The sequence below is a fragment of the Falco peregrinus genome, chromosome Z, assembly GCF_023634155.1.
Source record: "Falco peregrinus isolate bFalPer1 chromosome Z, bFalPer1.pri, whole genome shotgun sequence".
Lineage (NCBI taxonomy): Eukaryota > Metazoa > Chordata > Aves > Falconiformes > Falconidae > Falco > Falco peregrinus.
In genome coordinates, this window is record NC_073739.1 from 60,133,379 (window position 1) to 60,154,125 (window position 20,747).

At 41.3% G+C, this 20,747-nt stretch overlaps 2 protein-coding genes across 2 annotated transcripts in view; one reads left to right on the forward strand and one right to left on the reverse strand.

The window, feature by feature from the left end:
- Nucleotides 1-980, reverse strand: part of DMGDH (dimethylglycine dehydrogenase) — a 44,868-nt gene extending 43,888 nt beyond the window's left edge. The window contains exon 1 of the mRNA XM_055791568.1: nucleotides 844-980. Coding sequence (XP_055647543.1) covers nucleotides 844-965 — 122 coding nt within the window. The 5' untranslated portion in view covers nucleotides 966-980. The remainder of the gene's footprint in view (nucleotides 1-843) is intronic.
- Nucleotides 981-1,232: 252 nt separating this feature from the next.
- LOC101910450 (betaine--homocysteine S-methyltransferase 1) lies at nucleotides 1,233-19,926 on the forward strand. Its single transcript, XM_055791570.1, has 8 exons — nucleotides 1,233-1,351; nucleotides 5,189-5,321; nucleotides 9,319-9,437; nucleotides 11,361-11,552; nucleotides 12,143-12,290; nucleotides 13,165-13,347; nucleotides 18,263-18,491; nucleotides 19,006-19,926. The coding sequence occupies exons 1-8, from the start codon at nucleotides 1,313-1,315 to the stop codon at nucleotides 19,178-19,180; spliced, it is 1,218 nt and encodes a 405-aa protein (XP_055647545.1). The 5' UTR covers nucleotides 1,233-1,312; the 3' UTR covers nucleotides 19,181-19,926.
- The last annotated feature ends 821 nt before the right edge of the window (nucleotides 19,927-20,747 follow it).

Sequence of the window (20,747 nt, forward strand, 5' to 3'; positions counted from 1 at the left end):
ACATTGCTTTTGCAACTTCCCTGGCTTTCTAATGTGTAACTAGTCTTCCACCCATCCTCCACTTTAGGAATAAAGGCTATTAGTTGTATGTATTATGCATGGAGATCTTATAAAATACTACTTTTTAAACACAAGTGCAGGAGGAATATATGCACCATGCTTATTCGCGATGTGGCAATGACTGAGAAGTAAAACAAATGGGAGCACTGGACACCACAGGTTTTCTGTATCCAGCACACCACACGCATGCGCGAGTTCTTTTTTGAGATTACCTATTAATTTTTGCAACTTAACAGTAAGCTGTTTAACAGCCAGATGTGAGACAGACACCTACACCGGCTCCTCTACTGAATTCTGAGGCACACAGTAACCAAGGTCAAGCGCAGAGGCTTTCCTCATGCTTTTGCGCTGTGAGTTTGAGATTTCCTCACTGGACTTTCCACCCTTGTCAAACCTTTCCTTCCAAACGCGGGAGCCCAGCAGGAATCCCGGGGGTACCTTCCCGATGAACTACGCGGTTCACCCCGATGTCTGCCCGTGCCAGCTCACACCGGCAATGCGTTGCTCACCGAGCGGCCCGGCAGACGAGGTGGGTTCTCCCCAGACCGGCTCCGCGCTCACCCGGGGCCGGCGCTGGGTCACACTCCGCAACGCGGGGCGCGGCGGAAGATGCGCCCCGGCCCCAGAGGGCGCGGCCCGGTGGTCTCGGCCTGCCGCCGGTGGCGCACCCGGGGCGCGCCCGCCGCCCCACACAGCCCCCGCCGGCAGCGCTACCGGCAGGTTACCCTGCCCGCGCCTCCCCGCCGCCCCCCGCCCTCCCGGCACAGCCCGGCCCGCACTCACCGCCCCTGGGCGCCCGCGCCGCCGCCGAGGGGCCGCAGGGCAGCCGCCGCCGGGGGGTCGGGCCGGCCGCCGCCGCGGGGGGGGCGCAGCCGCCGCAGGGCGCCCCGCAGCACCGCGCTCATCCCGCACACAGCCCGCCCGCAGCAGGGATGCGCAGCGCTGGCGCCGCGCCTCGCCCGACGGCGCCCCGGCCCGTCCCTGCCCCCGCCCCGGCCAGCCCTCGCGGAGGGAGGGCGCCGGCCCGCCCCTGGGCTGAGGCGGGGGCGGCCGGGGGGCGCGGAGCGGCCCCGGGCCGTGCCGGGGCGCCCGGCGGGGTCGGGGGCCGGGCCGCCCGGGGGTGTCGCCCGCAGCGCTGCCCCCTGCGGCCCGCCTCCTCCCCGGGCTATAAAGTGCGGCCCGAGGGCTCGGCGGGTGTCGAGCGTCGTGCGGAGCCGTCGGGGCGGGCAGCCGGCGTCCCTGAGTGAGGAAGATGCTGCCGATCGGGAAGACCACGAAACAGGGGAAACGGGTAACTGACTCTCCCACCTCCCTCCCCCGCTCAGCCCCGGCGCTCTGCTCCCCGCGGGTCCGTCCCGCTCCGCAGGCCGGCCAGGGCAGGGGCGCCGGGAGACGTGCCCCGGCCGCGGCGGCACCGGGCGGCAGAGGTGAGCGGCCCCGCGGCGGCACGGGCAGGGCTCGGCTCCGGGCCGCCGGTTCGGTCCGCGACCCCGCCGCGCCCCGCCGCCGCGCTTGCCTGCCCGGCGCCCTGCCCGGAGGCGTAGCGGGGAGCTGCTGCTGAACTTCATTAACTTCCCTTCTGGGTCTCGGTATTTCTGCAGGTAAGGTCATATTGTGAAAAGCTGAAGTAAGGCCATAATAATAACTCTACCTGTCCAGTAGTGAGCCGTTGAACACATTTGGACACTTATGAGACAGATAGATTACATTGAACTTTATGCTGTTACAGTTTATAGAATTTTCACTTCTCTGAACACATAGACTGGAGCCACCAAAGTTCAGAACTGTTTTGCTTAATATTCTTTGATATGCAAACTAAGCAGTGCTTGCAACACATTAAAGTTGTAAATATTTTAAGCATAAACCATCAGTGGATGCAATTTCTATCTTCAGCATCCTGCCAGCTCTATTTAAAAGCCCCTGATTGCACTTATTTTGATTTATATGACTGAATACCAACAGTGTTTCTAATACCAGTGCAGTCTCTGATGTATACATGACCTTTGCACCCTCATTTAGCTAAAGAAATAAGCCAGCATAAGAAGGGATCTGCCACGCTGCCCCTTAAGGCAAACATGAGCAATGCCTAAATCAAACTCTCTGATGTACACTGGTACTCCTACCCTGTACTGCTGCTTGGGAATCATGTATTCTGTCTTCCATTCAGAAGGACACTGTTACCATTAATAGGAGAGTTCTTGCTCTGGATCAGTTTTGCTTGTTTTTATGTAAGCATTTAAGTCTAGAGTTAGAGAACAGAAGGGTGTGTGAAGAAGTCTATGAGCTGTAGGCCTTTCAGATACATCAGTTATAAATGAAGGAGGCAGGGAGGTGTTGGTTCTACTTATTTTTTGGCACATACTCATGCCACCTAACTTCAGACACCTAGCAGAAGGCGATTGCCGTCAGTTCCCCCTGCAGGCAGTGGACAGAGAGAAGCTTCTCTCTGAGGGCTCACCTAAGATCTGAATAGTTGTTTTGAGGTATTTTTTTTTCTTTCCACTAATGGAAAGGTAGGATATAGATGGACCAAGCAGGCTTTTCTTTTACATGTTTGAGTTACATTCCTAAAGGCGGTTAAGGGAATATCCTTATAAAGACATTTGCAGTCTTTCCAGGGATAGATGTATAGACTGTGTGGTGCAACTTCATTCATGGTAGCAAAAGTAAAGCAGTGAAAAGCTAGCTCAAAAAAGCCTTTGTTAGCTTTTTATAGATACTATTTATTAGTACCAGATCTGTGTACTAGCAGATCACCTGACAGTACAATTTTGGTCTGGATTAGACATGAGCACACAGCTGTAGGTCTCTGGGACAGAACAAAACAATATATATGCTGAACTTACACCATTTGTTCAACCAGCATATATAGTATCTTACACAGTATAAAGAAAGTAAAATTGGTGAAGTAAAAATGTGTTAAATTTCCATTTTAAGCCAGTCTGAACTGACAAAATAGGTTTGTGTTAAGTATTTTATGCTTAATAGTTAATCATCTATTAGATGCCCCAATGCTAGGTTTAATGTATCACAGTATATTATGTATTAGGATGCTGTGTTCTATTCCGTCATGGGTTATGTTGCCTCTGTGTGTCAAAAGTGAAGATCATTTTAAAATGCAGTTTAAAAAAGCTAGAACTGTGAAGAAAACTTGCTGTTAAATCCTAGCAGTGACTTGTTAAAAGAAAAAAAAATCTGTTAATTGTACTGCATTTAAATATAATATCTGTGTATGATCTATCTATTCCTTAATGTTCCATTAACAAGCAATGATTGCATGTTAATTTTTTTTCCTGCACAGTCCTGTTCTCTGCATATTAAAATTTTGAGGCAGGCTTTGTCCATACAGGATGCCTTGGCAGCCAGAAGAAGCCGGGACTCTACCAGGGACCCCTTGGGTCCCTTTCTCCGGCCCCAGTTGAGGCATTCTGTTACAACTGCAAGTTAATTGCAAATGCAGTCTCTACAAAGCCTCCTAACATTTACACTTAGAACATAATCACCCTGATAGTGAGCGTACCAGTTATGACTGTCTGAAAATACTTGAGTTTTGGAGATTGCATACTGCCAATTGAGTTTTGCCCTGGTACTGCTGAAATAAAGATAAAAGCTTGCACACTTTATTAAAGTTATAAAGTTAATTAGGTCAATATTTTGGCAAGTCCACAGTATGCAATGGAATGTAATGCAGAGGTTTGCAAGCCAACGCTTGGCCTAGCTCATATACAGCCACACTGTACAGAGAAGTCCCACCACCTTGCTGCAGGGTCAGTGCTTGAGCCTAAAATGCCAACCCTCTCACGCAGGCTTTGTAGCCTCCAAGTATGCTTGGTAGTGGAACTGGCCCAACGGGCACAGTGTGCGTTCTTGTTGGAAAGGCATACTCTCATCCTGCCTGAAATCTGGTGCAGAGATGTTGTGTTTGCTTTTTCTAGATGTATGGTGTGAGATAATTGAATTAATGAAGGAGAAAGTATCAGGAAAGCTTTATCTACTAAAGGCTGGAGGCTAACTGTCAAAAAATTCTTCCTCTCAGCATGAAAACCACGCTCAACTCTATGTCCATAAGGCTTTTCTTTTTCCTACTCCTTCAAATTTCATCTACTGAAATGCTAGTGTGCCATCAAGAAAATGTAACTACAGAGGGAAATTTCAGCCTTACCTTGGATTAATTCTTTTCCTGTATATACTACTTTTGTTACTGTAATGGGCCTGTGTTTGTCAACTTTTTAAAGTAAGTAGAGTTATGGTTGTAACCCAATTGCAGAAATTAGTCCTACTGAGCATAAAAGCAAAGTACTTTTTTTTGTACCATTGGAACAAAATTTGAGCTGGAAATTTGAACCAGCTAATGAAGCAATGAAAGCAATAAATATATATATATTAGGTGCAACCTGTATATGTTGTTCTCATGTTTTTCAATTAAACAAAAAAAAAATCACTTTCCTTGCCTTAGCATCTAGTTCAAGGCAGAAGCAAGGTTAATCACAGGGTGCTGAAAGGTTTGTGGTATCTTGAAACATTTCAGGGCTGTGCAAAACAAGCAGGATATTCTTTCAAGTCTACGTAAGCAAACCCAGGCCAGTAAAAACTCTGTCAGAAAATGGAGGCCAGCATTTAGAGATGTTACTTGGCAGGAAAACGTTACATGCTTACTTTCCTATGATGCCTCTTGTGCCGTCTTGTGTCACAAGCTACTTGTGCTGAGGCTACAGCTATAAAGACCCAATGAGCTAAAATGAGGTCAGTGATACTACTGGTTTTATTTTAAGAAATTTGTCATATATTTTGTAGGAGAATTTGAGGTGGTATTTTACTTTCATAGGAATAGAATTGGACCATTGACTTCTGCTTCTGGGGACTATACCTCTGGAATACAATGAAACTGACTAATGAAAAGTCTAATGTAATATATATGCACATAGTAAATCATTGTGTTGCAAAAAGACCATCTACCATTCTTGAAAGAGAGCTATAAGAAGGAAATTTATTACTTTTTGTTATGGTGAAGATGTTTCTGTAGCGCACAAATACTTATGTCTGCTTTGCAAATACAGGAAATGGCAACAGAGGAAGCCCAAAAAACTGAAGAACTGTAATTGTTAAAGTTTCCTCCTGCTTTCTTCAGGGTATTCTACAGCGCTTAGATGCTGGAGAAATTGTGATTGGAGATGGAGGATTTGTCTTTGCTCTTGAAAAGAGGGGGTACGTAAAAGCTGGGCCTTGGACTCCTGAAGCAACAGTAGAACACCCGGAAGCAGGTCAGTTTTACTGGGAAATTCTAATCCTATAGTGAATGTAAACCTGGTTGGATAAATAATAAATACCTAGTAACTTGCAGGAAGTTTTTAAATAGAAGTGTTCCTTGACACTGTAGAATTACACTGTTAAGAACCGCCTAAGAATCTATAGACCAGATGCTCATCTTGCTCGTTCTTCATGTAACACTGGCCAAAAGCAGATGGCTGGGAAAGAGTACGAGAAGTGCAAACTTACACTGATACCTCTCAAGAATGTTCTCCCAGTCTTGAATAATTTTCAGCCCAGGGACTTTTTTATCAAATATGGTATTTTTTTATTTAATAACATGCAATCATTTCTCCCTCTTGGATTTGCCCAGTCTGACCTTGAGCTGATAGAAGACTTATTTAAATCATCTTGTGAGAAAGTTAACTGCAGAATTCTGTTTCGTTGTGTTCTAGTCATTCTGTGACTTTTATGTGGTTATAAATTCATGTACTTTGTTTATTAATTCTTTCAGGAAAATTGCAACTTTTAATAAACAATGGAGTGGAAAAGGAGTATTTAATGTATGTGGCTCCACTGTGAAACGAGAATTATAAACCCTAAAACCTAAGAATTGCAATAAACATTTAATGGAGTAACTCTCTTAAAGTGGATGGAGACAAAACAAGCAATCATTCCAGCATAAAGATTATATATTTCATATATATATATTTAGCATATATAGTGTAAGAGGAGATGCTATTGTCTATTTATGTATGCTTCATTACAAGAAAGCATTTGCCCTAGCAATATGATGTCCAGTGAATCCCACAAGCCAATTCAGAATATCGTAGGGAAAATAAAATACTCTTCTCTTTTTTTTATTTTTTCTGCTTCCAAATCAGTCTTTTTCCTCTATACAGGGGAAGAAGGAAGAGGAAGGGAAGAAGGAGAGAGAGATCTTAGCCTTCTCTCTTACACTGCTTTGTACATCTTACCTGTCTATTCATCCTAATGAATCTCAGCCTTCAAGTGTCATTGTATGTGTAGAATGCCTGACTTAGGGTAATGGGCAGCCTTAGATAATGCAGAGCTTCAGCTAAGATTTAGAGGGTGATGACCTAATTCGCTGACTCTCATGTCCCAAAGAGACATCCCATCACCCCTCTGTTTCTCTCCACCTTTATCTTTGTCTGCCCTTACACATTCAATCTTACAAATCATGGGATTTATCCCATGATCTTTATTTCCCTTTGCTTACTTATTTTGCACCTCAAAAGCCCTCAACCCTGTCCACATGCCCTTTTGAGAAGTGCAGGTGTCAGTCCATGGGGAATGCAAGACATTGCCTTGCACGGAAGCAGTTGCAGATGTCTTATATTGGCTAAACTGGCACACAGATTTGCTTTAAATTAGTGATCAGTAGTCATAGATTAGAATCCAGTCTTCTAATAATTACTACTGATCTGCTAGAACATATTGCTCGTGTCTGTAACGTAGTAATAAAATTTTTGCAAGAATAGGCTATTTATAAACACACCCTTCACTGGAAACGTCTTAATTTCTTTTCATACAGTGTGCTGCCTCCCCTCTATTACTGCTTTTTGCTCCTGCATGCTCAAAGGTCATGTTACTTTGAAAGCAGGTGTAAAGAACAGAGGGAGCAGGTGGCTGAGCCAGCTGGTGTGAAAACTGTACAACTACCAGAGCACCTTGTCTTTGTAAGGAGGGAGGTTCTGAGAATGCACTGAGGGAGAAAGAGAAAGAAAAGACTGAGTTCAAAGCCATTATCTCCATTGCAAGAGAGAAGTTTGCCAGACTGTTTAGAAATGCCATACGTTTGGAAATGAGATCTAAATATTTCTTCTGAGCCAGGTCAGATACTGTTCTATAGTGAGCAACATGCATCTCCTGCCAGCTTAACTCTGTCATTTGTCCAGCTCGTGGAGGATTGAAATGAAAACTGTGTTACACATCTGACTCCTAAAACACATCAAATTGTTAATAATTGTTTAGCTTCATATGTGCCTGTTATTCCCATTTCTCAGATGCTGGAGGAAAACAGTTTCAGTGATGCACTGGAAGTCACACAAGAAGTAAACTACAGTGGTTTAGGGGGTTTGGTAGGGCAGACTGCTGTGAGCTTTGTAATAGTAACAGTGTCTTCTACTAAGAACTATTTCCTTGGGGTTGAGTAAGATTCAGGCTGATATTTCTTTCTGTCAAAATGTCAAGAGTCATTCAAGAGTGCTGTTCACATACCTGATGGTTTGGGATATGAAGTACCTTATTTGCATGTGTTAGAATATGTTTCATTTGCCTACCTATGTCACCATTCTTATTCACTGAAATCCTAGGCATTCTTCTAGGCATGCAAGAACCATATTTAAAGACCACTAACCATGGGGGTAAACAAACGTGCTTTATTACGGAAATGCCATAGAGCATTTGTGAAAATATTTGAGGTTCTTTTTCCCTTGTCCCATTTCCTAACTAGATTTCATTGATGATTTCTTATGGAGAAGAACAGAAAAACAAACTGCAGAATAATAGAAACATACAGAGACAGCGCTTTTAGTTGGGATCAATAACCTGTAGGAAAAATAATATCGCTGCACTAGGAATGTTTTGACTCTGCATAAAAGTTGTAGGACTGAAATTAGACCCTGGTGATTCAGGTAGATGCCAAGGATTTTTTGAGCTGTAGATCTGCTGTGATGTGTGTTCCTGGCTAGGTGTTTGTGACTACTGAGAAAAGCAGCATTGTGTTAAATCACAGTGTGGTTACCCAAGGCTGTAATTACAAATTAAATACTGTACTGTGATGAAGAGCAAGGCAGATATGCTTGTGTGTAGGCAGATTGACCCTAGCAACGCAAACTGCATTTGAGCTTCTCTGGCATAGGAGGCTGTATCTGTTGCAACTGAAGGGAGTAATTTTATTCTCATGATGCATTCACACATTTCTCTAATGACACAGATTGTCAATAGACAATGAGGTATGATAAACCAGAACTTCAGGAAAACTTTTCCAAACATCTGCTGCAGAAACTGCAATGTTCTTGTGTCTGTGTACAGTATCTAGGGAATAAATTATTCCTGTATTTGCTATAAGCCGTTGAGCATTTTAACTCTGTTTTACATGATCAGTAGTGTTCTAGAAATTACTATTATTCTATGGGAATACATATAAAATTACTCCTGTTCTTACTTCTTCTGTCAAGAATGGTTCCGAAGGATTTTTATCAATATGGTGATAGGCGCTTTATATATATAAATATATATATATTTTGAAAGCTCCTGTTCTGTTCTTGCTGTGATGATTGCAGTGTACTTGCAGTGTATGCTTCCAGTGATGAAGGCAGAGCTACCATTACAGAGCCTGTTCCCAAAGTCCTAATGTAGGAAATTTGTCAATGAAAAGTACTGACAACCATTTAAAAGAAGTATTGGCTCTGTAGTAAAATCATTGTGTGCTGACTTAGCAGAAGAATTAAGTCTTTGTTGCAAGTCACTTTTCTGGAGCAAAAAAAATCATCTTTTAATTAAGGGTGTTTTTAGCAAAGTAGAGCTTTGGTATTGGCTGACTAGGCTTAGCTAGAGTTTTGTATGGGGAGAAAACTAGAAAATACAAAATAGAGAAGGTACTGGAACACTGTATTCTTCCATATAAAAATCATCTTGTCCCTTAATTTGTTGCCACAATATTAGAATTGAGAGGTCCGAAGGACTGCAAAAAGTAAAAGAAAGGCAAGGTAGCACGTAAAACTGAATAAACTAAATGGAAATCTTCAGTCATTCTTAGCAGAGAATACCTAAGGAGAAACTTTTCTACCTAACGTTCTGAGAGTGAGGAGAAAGGAATTCTAAACAGACTGGGGTACTGCTGCTATTCTCTCATAATGGCTCTTCTAGTAAACACAGAATCACTTATTTTACAGAAACATTACTTCAATAAACATTTAATTTTGGGATAACAACTGTAATAGCTGTACTAAACATCTTTTCTTTGTCTCTTTTAATTCTTTGCAGTTCGTCAGCTTCACCGGGAATTCCTCAGAGCTGGATCCAATGTTCTGCAGGCATTCACCTTTTATGCCAGCGAGGACAAACTAGAGAACAGAGGCAATTATGTAGCTGAGAAAATAAGTGTGAGTAAAACTCTATTTTGATGGAGATATGAAATAAATGGATTAGTTTCAGAAAGTTTAGCAGAGAAATTATCAAGTACTTTCAATTTGTCATAACAGCTTTGGCTATATTTGAGGACCGTAGAATGAGATGATGCAATTTCAGCGTTTGAAATAGCAAGAAAGACAAGGTTAAAGGTAAAAAAAAACAAACAAAAAACCAAAATGGGGCAAGGATGAAGAGAGGAAAGGGCATGCCCACATCATTTTTCCCATCTGAGGAGATGAGTTTACTGGAGTTTTGATACAAGGAGTATAGGGAGGACTGAGTGCAGAGAGCAAAATCAGTGAAAAAAAGAAATGCTTTAACATCCGGAGAAGCAAATCATGTGCAAAAATGGTGAAGAATCCTAGAGAATGAGTGCCTAATGTTTTTTAGAATCATAAAGTAACAACTAAAAAATCCAAGGTATATGCTGTGATAATATTCCCCTTCTCATGTGTAAGGGTAATTGTTACTGCAATGGAAGTACCATGTTGGTGTTTTCTAACCCCCTACACAAAGGACTTGCAGGATGTTGGGTGTGTTCACTAGATGCAGGTCCCAGCTCCACTGGGACTTCTGGCACAAACATTTCTAGGTAGTTCCTTTGAGACTAGAAGGTTTGCCACTGAGTGTTTTCTCTGATCCTTTCCTATTTGGCCCTACTACCTATTTCAACCTCTGCAAAATAGAAGAGATCCTCCATGAGGCGGGGAGGAAGGAGTATCGTCGTAACTGTGACAGTATCCCAAGTCAGAAATTAGAACAATCTGGACACTGGGGAAACACTTGAGGCTTAGTTAAGAGGTCATCCCAAAATGTTGTATGACCAAATTTATCTGAAATGCTGTACCATTACATTCAATAGATGCAACATTAAAATGTCTGAAGTGATAGTCTTAGAAACACAGTGCCTCTGGAACAAGCCGTGCTGCAACTCTTGCTGCCATGCAGAATTATAGGGGCCTGGAGAGCACCTGGTATTGAGAATGCATTTGTAGCAAAGCTTTCAAGATTGATTTGCTGCTAGTTGTAGAAGGAGGTTCCTCCAGGCTTTAGCTGGTTTATGCCTCCACCTCCTGGAGCTCCCAGATATGTACCTGAGTACAAGTGCAAGTGGCAGACTGTCTGCAACACCTTTAAAAATCAGCTGGATCTTTTGAGGCAGTCATGGAAGACTTCCAGCTCAGAGAAACCTATGTAGATTCTAAGTAGTCCATGTGCTGCAGAGAAACCTGCTCTAATCAGTACTTCTTAGCTATCCCAAATAATGATTCTTTTTCCAAAATCTTTTTTTCCCAGCTTAACTTCTTTTTCACAAACTGTTCAGGTCATCCTCATTTAGGTATAGAAGGAATGTGTCTTTCAGTCTAGGTGATTAATTAGTCATGTTTCCCTTTACTATTCTTAAATTGGTAACTTTAATATCAGATAATTAATTATATCTTATTTAAAATGCCTTAAATAACTGTACTAATATTTTATCCTAAATTTTGAAAATTATCAAAATAGTAAAAGAACATTTAAAAAATCAACTGAAATTACTACGTATTTTGTTTTCTACCCACAAAATGTCAAAATAAAAGCGTACACTTAAGTGTAACTCCTTTGCCAAGAGGCAAAGATAATTCCACTTCACACGAAATATTTGCTTTTCATAGATTATTTGTGTAAGATGTATTAAAGGTGACATAGTTTTGTAGTATTTGATAATACAATAACTTAGAGGTGGCAAGAATTTGTTTCCTAATGTTTTTTATTTTTTTGACAGATGCTGATCTTCCTAATCAATATTATTAAAAAATAAATGTAAATCATAAAAAGACTATGAAGACATTGTGGCTTTTGGCTCTTTTTGTTGTTTTTGTGCTCTGAAACTGACATAATCCATATTTGTACAGTGCCAGAAAGTGAATGAAGCTGCTTGTGACATTGCAAGAGAAGTGGCTAATGAAGGTGATGCTTTAGTGGCTGGAGGAGTCAGTCAAACACCGTCATACCTGAGCTGCAAAGATAAAGCAGAGGTTAAAGCAGCCTTTCGAAAGCAACTGGATGTCTTTATGAAGAAGAATGTAGACTTCTTAATTGCAGAGGTAAATCTGTAAAAAAAAAAAAAAAAAAAAAAGTACATTACTTCAACTGGCTCAGTGTTAACTTTAAGATGTCTAGTCTACTTCAGGGGGTACAAGTATATATTGCAGCCTCCTTTAACATTTTCTGTTATACTTTTATTCCAGTAGTATCAGGCATTTTTCTAAATGCACAGCAGCATCTGCAGGCGTCCTAGAATAGGACCTTGAAACCTAAATTTCTACCTCAGTCAAGTCAGATTTGGTACTGGTACAAAAAGGATAGATTAATATGATCTTGACTAGTTCCTATTTCCTCCCATACACCACAAGCAATCAGCCTAAGGTGACTTTTCTAGGTGAAAACAATTCACTGGGGAAAATCCCTAATTAACCTCTTTACGGACATTCTTATTCTGAAACAAGAGTATTATTATTTATTTGTAACTGACTTTTTAAAATCCTTTTTTAGCCGTGTAGGCAGTGAACTCAAATTCTTTTTGTGTAATTCAGAAAAGAATCAAGTCATACTGCTGGTGAATTTGGGGTCTGGGTTAAGGTGTTTATGCTTAATCTTCGAGAAAGAAAAGTAGCCCAGTTTTAATTTCTTTCAGTATTTTGAACATGTTGAAGAGGCTGTCTGGGCAGTTGAAGTTCTAAAAGAATCTGGAAAGCCAGTTGCAGCTACAATGTGCATTGGTCCAGAAGGAGACATGCATGGCGTGCCCCCTGGGCAGTGTGCTGTCCAACTGGTAAAGGCTGGTAAGAATCTGGTTTAATATGCCCTTGAAAAGCATGGAACAAAGTACAGTCCTGAAGTATTGAGATAAATGGATGTGTATTTCAAGTAGGTAGCTTCCCAGTTATATCTGGTAGAAGTTTTGACCCTGTAGAAAAGTTCTTATGTGTACTTTACTAGAACAGCCTTGTAAAAAAAAAACATAGGAAAATGCAGCTATAAATCCTGGTTAGCCAGGATGGTATTGGCAGCAATAGCCACAGGCAGATGATTCTAAAAGAGCAAAATCCTAAACCTACTCATATTTGGTTACAGAGCCAACCCCAGATTCTGGAAATGTATGCAGAATTCCAAGCCACCTTTGATTCTCTGCTCATGTTTTTAGAAATGTGAAGAGCGCAGCTCAAACCCAGGATAAGAGAATAAGATGATGAAAAATCAGCCTTTTTGCCCATCAAAGGCTGTGTTTTCTGCAGGACAAGGGGAAGCGCAGAAGAAATTAATCAGGGGCGTGATGAATGATGCTATAGGGGTTTATTATATCTGTTCTGAACTACTCTTTTCCGTTGGAGTTGAAATCCAAAGGCAGAACCTGTGTTAGGAACCTGCTAGCTACTTGCAGATGTGGCTGTACGTAACAGTCTTCACTGATTAAGCACTGACAAAAGAAGCAGCTGAGGATGGGAGATGTGATTCATCATAAGGAAGGTAAAGAGGAGTGTAACTGAGATGTAAATGGACAGCGTCAGGAGAGTTGAGGCTGGCTGTAACCCAACTGCCTTGTTTTCAGAATGCTGGTGTAAAGATGGGCTGCTCTGCTTCTAGAGAGCTGTGGCTAAGAACTTTCACTTTTCAGTTCTTGGGGAGATATGATTTTAGTTATTTTTTTCCTCCTAGGTGCTTCTATTGTTGGAGTCAACTGCCATTTTGATCCAGATACCTCCCTGGAAACAGTTAAACTGATGAAAGAGGGCTTGCAGGCTGCTAAACTGAAAGCCCACCTCATGTCCCAGCCACTTGCTTTCCATACACCGGATTGTGGAAAGCAAGGGTTTATTGATCTTCCAGAATTTCCCTTTGGTAAGACAAGGGTATCTCTTTTTAATTTTTTTTTATTGTCTGTTCTTTTTTTTCCTCAGCTTTTAGGAAGCTTAATACTGCAAGGTGTCCTTCCATACAACAGGATGAGTCCCAGTTACCCTGTCTAGCATTTTCCATGGAGAGATTGCAGTGAAATATTGCATTAAAGATCATCCACATAGTGAGAGTACTTCAGTAGTATCACAGCATGTGACTGAAAGTGCCATTGTGAAGAAAATGGTTGAAGTGCCACAACCTAAACCCAGTTAAAAAATGTAGTTTTTCCTCATGCTACAGAACCTTGTTCAGGACAGCTATGAAAAGTCCAAAGAAATGAACAAGAGCGAATACACTAAGGAACCCCCAGCATTCTGGGTTGTGACGTCTGTTCCACAAGACCTATAATGTTTACCTGTGTAGGGATTTAATGTACAATGCATACACACAACTGTATATAGGTGTACGATTATGGCATTCATAATGGTTCAGTCTTGCAAGTGTAACTGTCTACTGTAAGTGAGATCAGAGAGAAACCAGAAGAGGGAGCATGTTCTTTGGTGTTACTAATAAATGGATGAGCAGTTTGGAGATGGATTCATCACAGGTAAGCTCAGGAGAAATTCTATGAAGACTGAAAGATTCAGCCACTTCATGTGTATGTAAGGCTTGTGTATTTAGGGCTTATTTCCACCTGGGATTTAGAAGATCACATCTCTGTATGACAAGAGGACAAAATCAGCCTAAACATTTTGAAATCTATTAGAAAAATGCTTTAATTTTCAGGTATCATACACTCTTCAAGATCAAACTATAAAATAAGGTATTAAAATACATGAAACTTGAATTTGTAGCAAAAAAATTGAGAGACATATGTGATGAGGGTTGTTTTTTAAATTGTTGTCTTTACATAAACAAAGGAGAAAGAACAAAGCATGAGCCTGAGGCTCGTTAAATGATAATGACATGTCTGAGTTGTGAAGATATTTTGGGATGTTTAAAAGTGTTAGGAACTCATTTATCCTATTCAGTCCTTCATATAACTGCTCTGATTGCAAGCAAAAAAAAAGATAGAACAGATGCAGTAAGTAATCAAGTGAATTGAAGAATTCAGTTTTTGGTTTGTTATTGCTCTTGACTTCTATGTTATAAACAATCTGTATGAAGTCTCAACTTTCAGAAATGTCATGAGGCAATTGGAGAAGGCTGGTTCTGTGAATGTTTTGCATACCCAGAAGGAGCAACTGATCACTTAACGGCAGATAAGCAGTTTGGTAAATCATTGTTAAACTGACCCTGCTGACTGTTTTATGTGGAAGGCAATATGCACAAAGAGATACCTAGATATTTGAAGTGTACATAACCTCTGCACAGGCCAACAAGCTGTCAGTTTCTAGGAAAGCATTGGCTATGTTGTATTGGCAAACACCAGCACCTAGATGCTAACAGTATTTATTTATCTGTAGAACTTTTTCCAGTTTTGTGTTTTCCCTTCTGTGTTACTGCAATTGCCCTGAAATGCCACCAATTAAGCAAGGGCAATGTTTTAGAAAGAAATCAAATCATACCCAATTATCTCAGGAGTAGATATATAGAGGGGCTAGATCTAGGAGCAGGTTACCATCTTCTCATCAAAAACTAATGAAAATTTAAATATCTTTTTGCTATAATTGTTAACGTAAACTGTTAAGCTATAGATGTTTAATTCTGAAGAAAGCTAAGAAAAGTGCATTGACAGGCATGCAAAATAGAATGTTACTCAGTTTTGGAAAGGGAAAAATCCCCAAAACCATGATCTATGTGGCAACTTCTTTTCAAAGAATACTGCTTGGTTTCAATCATGTTTCACCACATGTGTGGCCAGTTCTTATGGCAGGGTATATCCCTGTTTCTTCAGAGAGGTTAGGTTGTTGCTGTCCTTACACTCCTGGAGCACAAGGACTGATTGATAGAATCACAGAAGAGTTTGTGTTGGAAAGGACCTTAAAGACCATCTAGTTCCAATCCCCCTGCCATGGGCAGGGACACCTTCCACTAGACCTGGTTGCTCAAAGACCCATCCAAACTGGCCTTGAACACTTCCAGTCATGGGGCATCCACAGCTTCTCTGGGCAACCTGCTCCAGTATGTCACCACTCTCACAGTAAAGAATTTATTCCTAATCGCTAATTTAAGTCTACCATCTTTCAGTTTGAAACTGTTACCCTTCATCCTGTCAGTACATTCCCTGATAAAGGGTTCCTCTTCATCTTTCCTGTAGGCCCCCCTGAAGTACTGGAAGGTCTTTATAAGGTCTCTTCCCTGGAGCGTTATCTTCTCTAGGCTAAACAACCCCAACATTTTCAGCCTTTCCTCACAGGGGAAGCGCTCCAGCCCTGTGATCATCTTCTTGGCCCTCCTGTGGATCCACTTGAGCAGGTCCATGTATTTTTTTATTTTGGGGGCTCCAGAGCTGAATACTGTTCCAGGTGGCTTCTCACCAGAGCAGAGTAGAGGGAGAGAATCACCTCCATCAACCTGCTGCCCACATTTAATTGCAGGATTTGGTTGGCTTTCTGTGCTGTGAGTGTACATTTGGGCTTGTACTCAGTTTTTCATCCACTAATACTTGCAAGTCCTCTGCAGGGCTGCTCTCAATCCACTCATGCAGCCTGTATCCATGTTTGGGACTGCCCTGACCCAGGTGCAGGACCTTACACTTGGCCTTGTTAACTTCATGGGTTTCACACAGGCCCACCTCTCAAGCCTGTCAAGGTCCCTCTGGATGGCATCCCTTCCCTCTGGATTATCAACTGCATTACTGAGCTTGCTGTCATCTGCAAACTTGCTGAGGGTGCACTCAATCCCAACGTCGATGTTGCTGAAAAAGGTATTAAATAATACTGGTCTCAGTATGGACCCATGAGGAATGCCACCCAGACAGCAAGCCATTGACCACAACTCTTTGGGTGCCACCATTCAGCCAATTCCTTATCCACCAAGTGCTCCACCCATCAAATCCAGGTCTCTGCAGCTTAAAGACAAGTATGTTGTGTGGGATGGTATCTAATGCTTTGCACAAGTCCAAGTAGGTGACGTGAGTTGCTCTTCCCTTACTCACCAATGCTGTAACCCTGTCATAGAAGACCACCAAATTTGTCAGACACTATTGTCCCTTAGTGAAGCCATGTTAGCTGTCACCTCTCTTTAGCTCTCTCTTCCATGTGCCTTAGAGTTTCCAGAGGATCTTCACTTTGATCTTGCTGGGCACAGAGGTGAGACTGACCAGCCTGTATCTCTCCAGGTCTTCCTTTTTTGAAAAGGTGGGAGGTATATTTCCCATTTTCCAGTTGCTGGGAACTTCATCAGTCTGCCACTTTTCAAACAGGATGGATAATGGCTTAACAACTTCATCTGGGAGTTCCCTGAGGACCTGCTGATGCATTTCATCAGGTCCTATGGATTGAGACAGGGTGGGTAATGGAGAAGACAGGGCAACACTCTGTACTGTTCTTCTGGAGTTCAGTTGCTTATACAGGTATAAATTGAGGGCGAGATGCTGCATTCTTGCTGTTGATCATTTTGTATCAATGTTACATTAGCTTTTTAATGGTACACGAGTGACAGGCAAATAATGAATTTGTGCTTCTGATACACTCCTGCAGATGTGAGAGAAAGTACAGAAGCTTACTTTCATTTAAACAGCTTTCTAAGGTATCTGGTTTTCCTTCTGATACCAGACCATCTACTTTTCCTTTATTTAGTCTTTCCCTCTGAGACCAGTAATTTTCTGTTTAAGAACATTTCCTCCTTCTGCTTTTTATTTGCTGAACCTGTCTGTTAACAACCCATTGACTTAGAGTAGCTCTGCTTTGCGTCACCTTCTTGCATGTTAGGCATTTTTGGGAAAAGATACAGGGAGGAGAATCCTCTCTCTGCTGTGTTGCTGGAACATTACTACCTCACCACAGCTTCATTACCCAGCAGAGTGTTCAGTGCACAGACATCATGCTGCACTCACCTGATAACCGTGCTGGTTCATTGCCTGCAGGTGTGCATAAAGAACTGGGAGGATTTTTATTTCTTTATTCCCATATTTTTATTCCTCTAAGTTTCTTCTTCAGTCCCTGGTCTTTTCTTTCCAGTTCTGCCACTCTTGTGCCTCCTTCCCTTTGATGTATGCTTTTTCTTGTTCTTTTCACTTTCTCTTCCTTTCCTTCCACAAGTCCTTTTTCTCAGCTCTGTTATCCCTTCACTGTGCTCACCACAACCTGCAACAGGAAGAAAGGTTCAAAATAAAGATTGGAGCCAACTTACCAACTCACAGAACTTTCCACAAGGAATGGAGTGGTTTGAGGCAGCAAGCTGCTTATGGCTGGGATTTTAACTACGTAATGGATGGCTGACAAATAGCTACAGATCCCAGCTGTCACTGAAACAACTGGCTGACACTAGCTGATCATGGAAAAAAGTGTAGTAAGCATTCCTGAGGAATAATGAGCTGGCTTTGTCCTGTTGCTGGTGTGCTGAAGCCTTTTCCTTTCAGAGACTGGAGTACTGTAATCAGATTTCCCAGATCTTGATTGTTGATTAGGAACTCTGGAAATATGGGCATAACAGTGAAAGTACTCCAGCTAAGAACTCTGGCAGAATGGCAAGCATGTGATTTAGGGCTTGATCAGTCTCAGAAGGTATTAGGTGCTGTTTTGCAAGGCCAAAAAAGTTTACAAGCATAGCTCAGCAGAGCACAGAAAAATCTGAAAGCTAGACTTCTGAAAGTTCGCATCATTAATTCTAGCTCAGGCAGTTCAAACATGTACATCTACATCTACAACCAGTTTTGCAAACAGTGTGCAAGTGTTTAAACAATGTGATTTCTTACTAAAAAATGTGCTGAAATGAAGCATGTTATAAACTTAATCTATGAACCTCTTTGCAGGTCTGGAGCCAAGAATTGTAACCAGATGGGATATTCAAAAATATGCAAGAAAGGCCTATGACTTAGGAGTTCGTTACATTGGAGGTTGCTGTGGATTTGAGCCATATCATGTCCGAGCAATAGCTGAGGAGCTGGGTCCTGAAAGAGGATTTTTGCCAGAAGCTTCTGAGAAACATGGTAGCTGGGGCGATAGCCTGAGCATGCATACCAAACCCTGGGTCAGAGCAAGGTATCTATACCTGACCTGGAAAGCAGACCAACACACCCCTTGCAGAGGCTTGTATTGGTCCATGCAGCAGACTGGCTTAACTGATATGGAGGTCTACATATCACTGTAAACATTCTGTGTGTTAATAATTTTGAAGAACTAAATCTGATCTGGGATTGGGGAAAGGGGTGAAGGGACAGTAGGAGAGCTCCAGAAATTATCATCCTTCTTTAAAATGAAGATTTGATCTGAATTAATGTGAAAGTTATTCATGACAGTTGAGATCAAAAACTGGTAAGACTCCTGTAAAACAGCTTCTAACAGTGCGTGGCTTACAGTGTTCCTTTCAAGGATGAAAGGATACTTGCTAAACATGTAGCATTTCATTTCATGTTTTCATTCATACTTCCATATCTAAATACGAAGTCAGTCTGTGCAAGTTAGATAACCCTTTGCAAGGGTTGTTTAAGCCGCTTTTCCTTTAGTATTGTGAAGTGCTGGAAAAAACCCCACCAATTTCCTTTTAATTCTTTAGGGCAAGAAAAGAATACTGGGAGAATCTGAAGCCTGCTTCAGGCAGGCCATATTGTCCTTCAATGTCAAGGCCAGATGGCTGGGGAGTGACCAAAGGAGCCAGGGAGCTGATGCAACAGAAAGAAGCAACAAGTGAACAACAGCTGAAGGAGCTCTTCCAGAAACAGAAGTTCTAATCCACTGCAGTTGTGTAAATGCTACAATGATTTATCTAGAGACCATTTCATGCTTCATGAGAAAATCTGTGAAGATGAGTACCTTCTTGATTTATCAGTTAACACGTAATGAAAGAGACAAAATGCAGGAAAATTACAGATTAAGTATGTCAAACTTTGATAATAAAATATTTCTCTGGGCAAATAGTTTAAAGAATACACAGTCAGACACAGGTTTGGATTCTCACAATAAATGAACTTCTGTTAGCTAGGTGCCATTAACTGGGTAGGCACAAAAATAAATGGAAAGTAGTAAATGGCTCAACTTATCTGTGGAAAGAGTAAAAGCCATCTATAGATAGGGTATCAATGGACTTCCACTCCTGAATTTGTTTTCAGTTTGGGATTATGTAGGAGCTTCCTCAGACCTCAAGATTTGTGGAGGACAACTTCAGGGACACACAAGCTGCCAGTGCTTCAGACACATGGTTATCTGTAGTTGCTTTCTTGACTTCCAGAGAATAAAAGTAAACTGGAAAATACTGTAATTGGAATCAAAAGATAAGAAGAATGAGATCTTGCAGGAATTTCTTATATGCAGTAGATAGGTTCAGATAACTTCTAGGGAAGAAAAATGACAGGTAAATAACTCACTGTTTTTATCTCAAGGTACCATGTACACAGGATTTACTCCCCTGGAGACTAAAAGGCTTATGAGATCATTCTGAACTTTGAAAAAAAAATCTAATAAATTAAAATTGATATGATGGAATAGTATTGTATTATCTTCACACCTTAAATCCTAAGAACTCAAACAGAGCAACATAGCTCCAGGAAACAAATAGTTTTCAAATGATCCAGTTGATTTCCAGATCTCTTATTGGAAACACTTGGTTATCTCAAAATCACACTTGAATACTGAAGCTTCCTAAAATACAACTCATGTTTATAACAGTAGTAGAACGTTCCATGATTTTTTGTAAGCTGGCTGATTCACTCTAGAATCTTATCTATCTTAGAAGACATGAAAACCCCTGTTAGGAAACTGGTCAGTCCACTTACGTTAATAAAACCCGTGGACATTTGTGCACTGAATTTCTTGAGACGGGTTTTCTTAGGAGGGTTATCACTATACTTGGAACCTATAAAGGACACATTTCCATAGTTTATTTCTGTGAAATATGTCACAACTTGGGTTTCTCTCTAGAATCTCATTCCCACCTATTCTGTGTTAAAGCCACTATCTTTATGAAAAAGTCATTCTCAAAGTTAAGTGTTGAAAGCTTTTGCTGAACTACTTTTTATGTATAAGCTTATTTCATTATTTCTATCCATGTTGATATTCTGCTGTTCAGGAAACATTTAAATACGTTACACTTTAATAGGAAACTTGAGGTATCCCTTTCAGAATGTTACTGGCAGACATATTTTAGAAAAAGCTTTCCCCAAAATTTAAACAGATTGAAATAGTTAGTAGCTGGAAATTTTGCATGAAAGCCAAAAGTAGACAAATCAAGTAAGCAGGTATTTTAAAATGTCGATTATTTGGAAAGCATCCATGTAGGTATATATGGACTACATTAAACTT

What these genes read in the sequence shown, in the direction of transcription:
- LOC101910450 (XM_055791570.1), top strand. Translation starts at nt 1,313, where the DNA reads ATGCTGCCGATCGGGAAGACCACGAAACAGGGGAAACGG. An exon ending in AGTAGAACACCCGGAAGCAG is followed by an intron (nt 5,322 to 9,318) that starts GTCAGTTTTACT and finishes AATTCTTTGCAG; the next exon opens with TTCGTCAGCTTCACCGGGAA. An exon ending in ATGTAGCTGAGAAAATAAGT is followed by an intron (nt 9,438 to 11,360) that starts GTGAGTAAAACT and finishes ATATTTGTACAG; the next exon opens with TGCCAGAAAGTGAATGAAGC.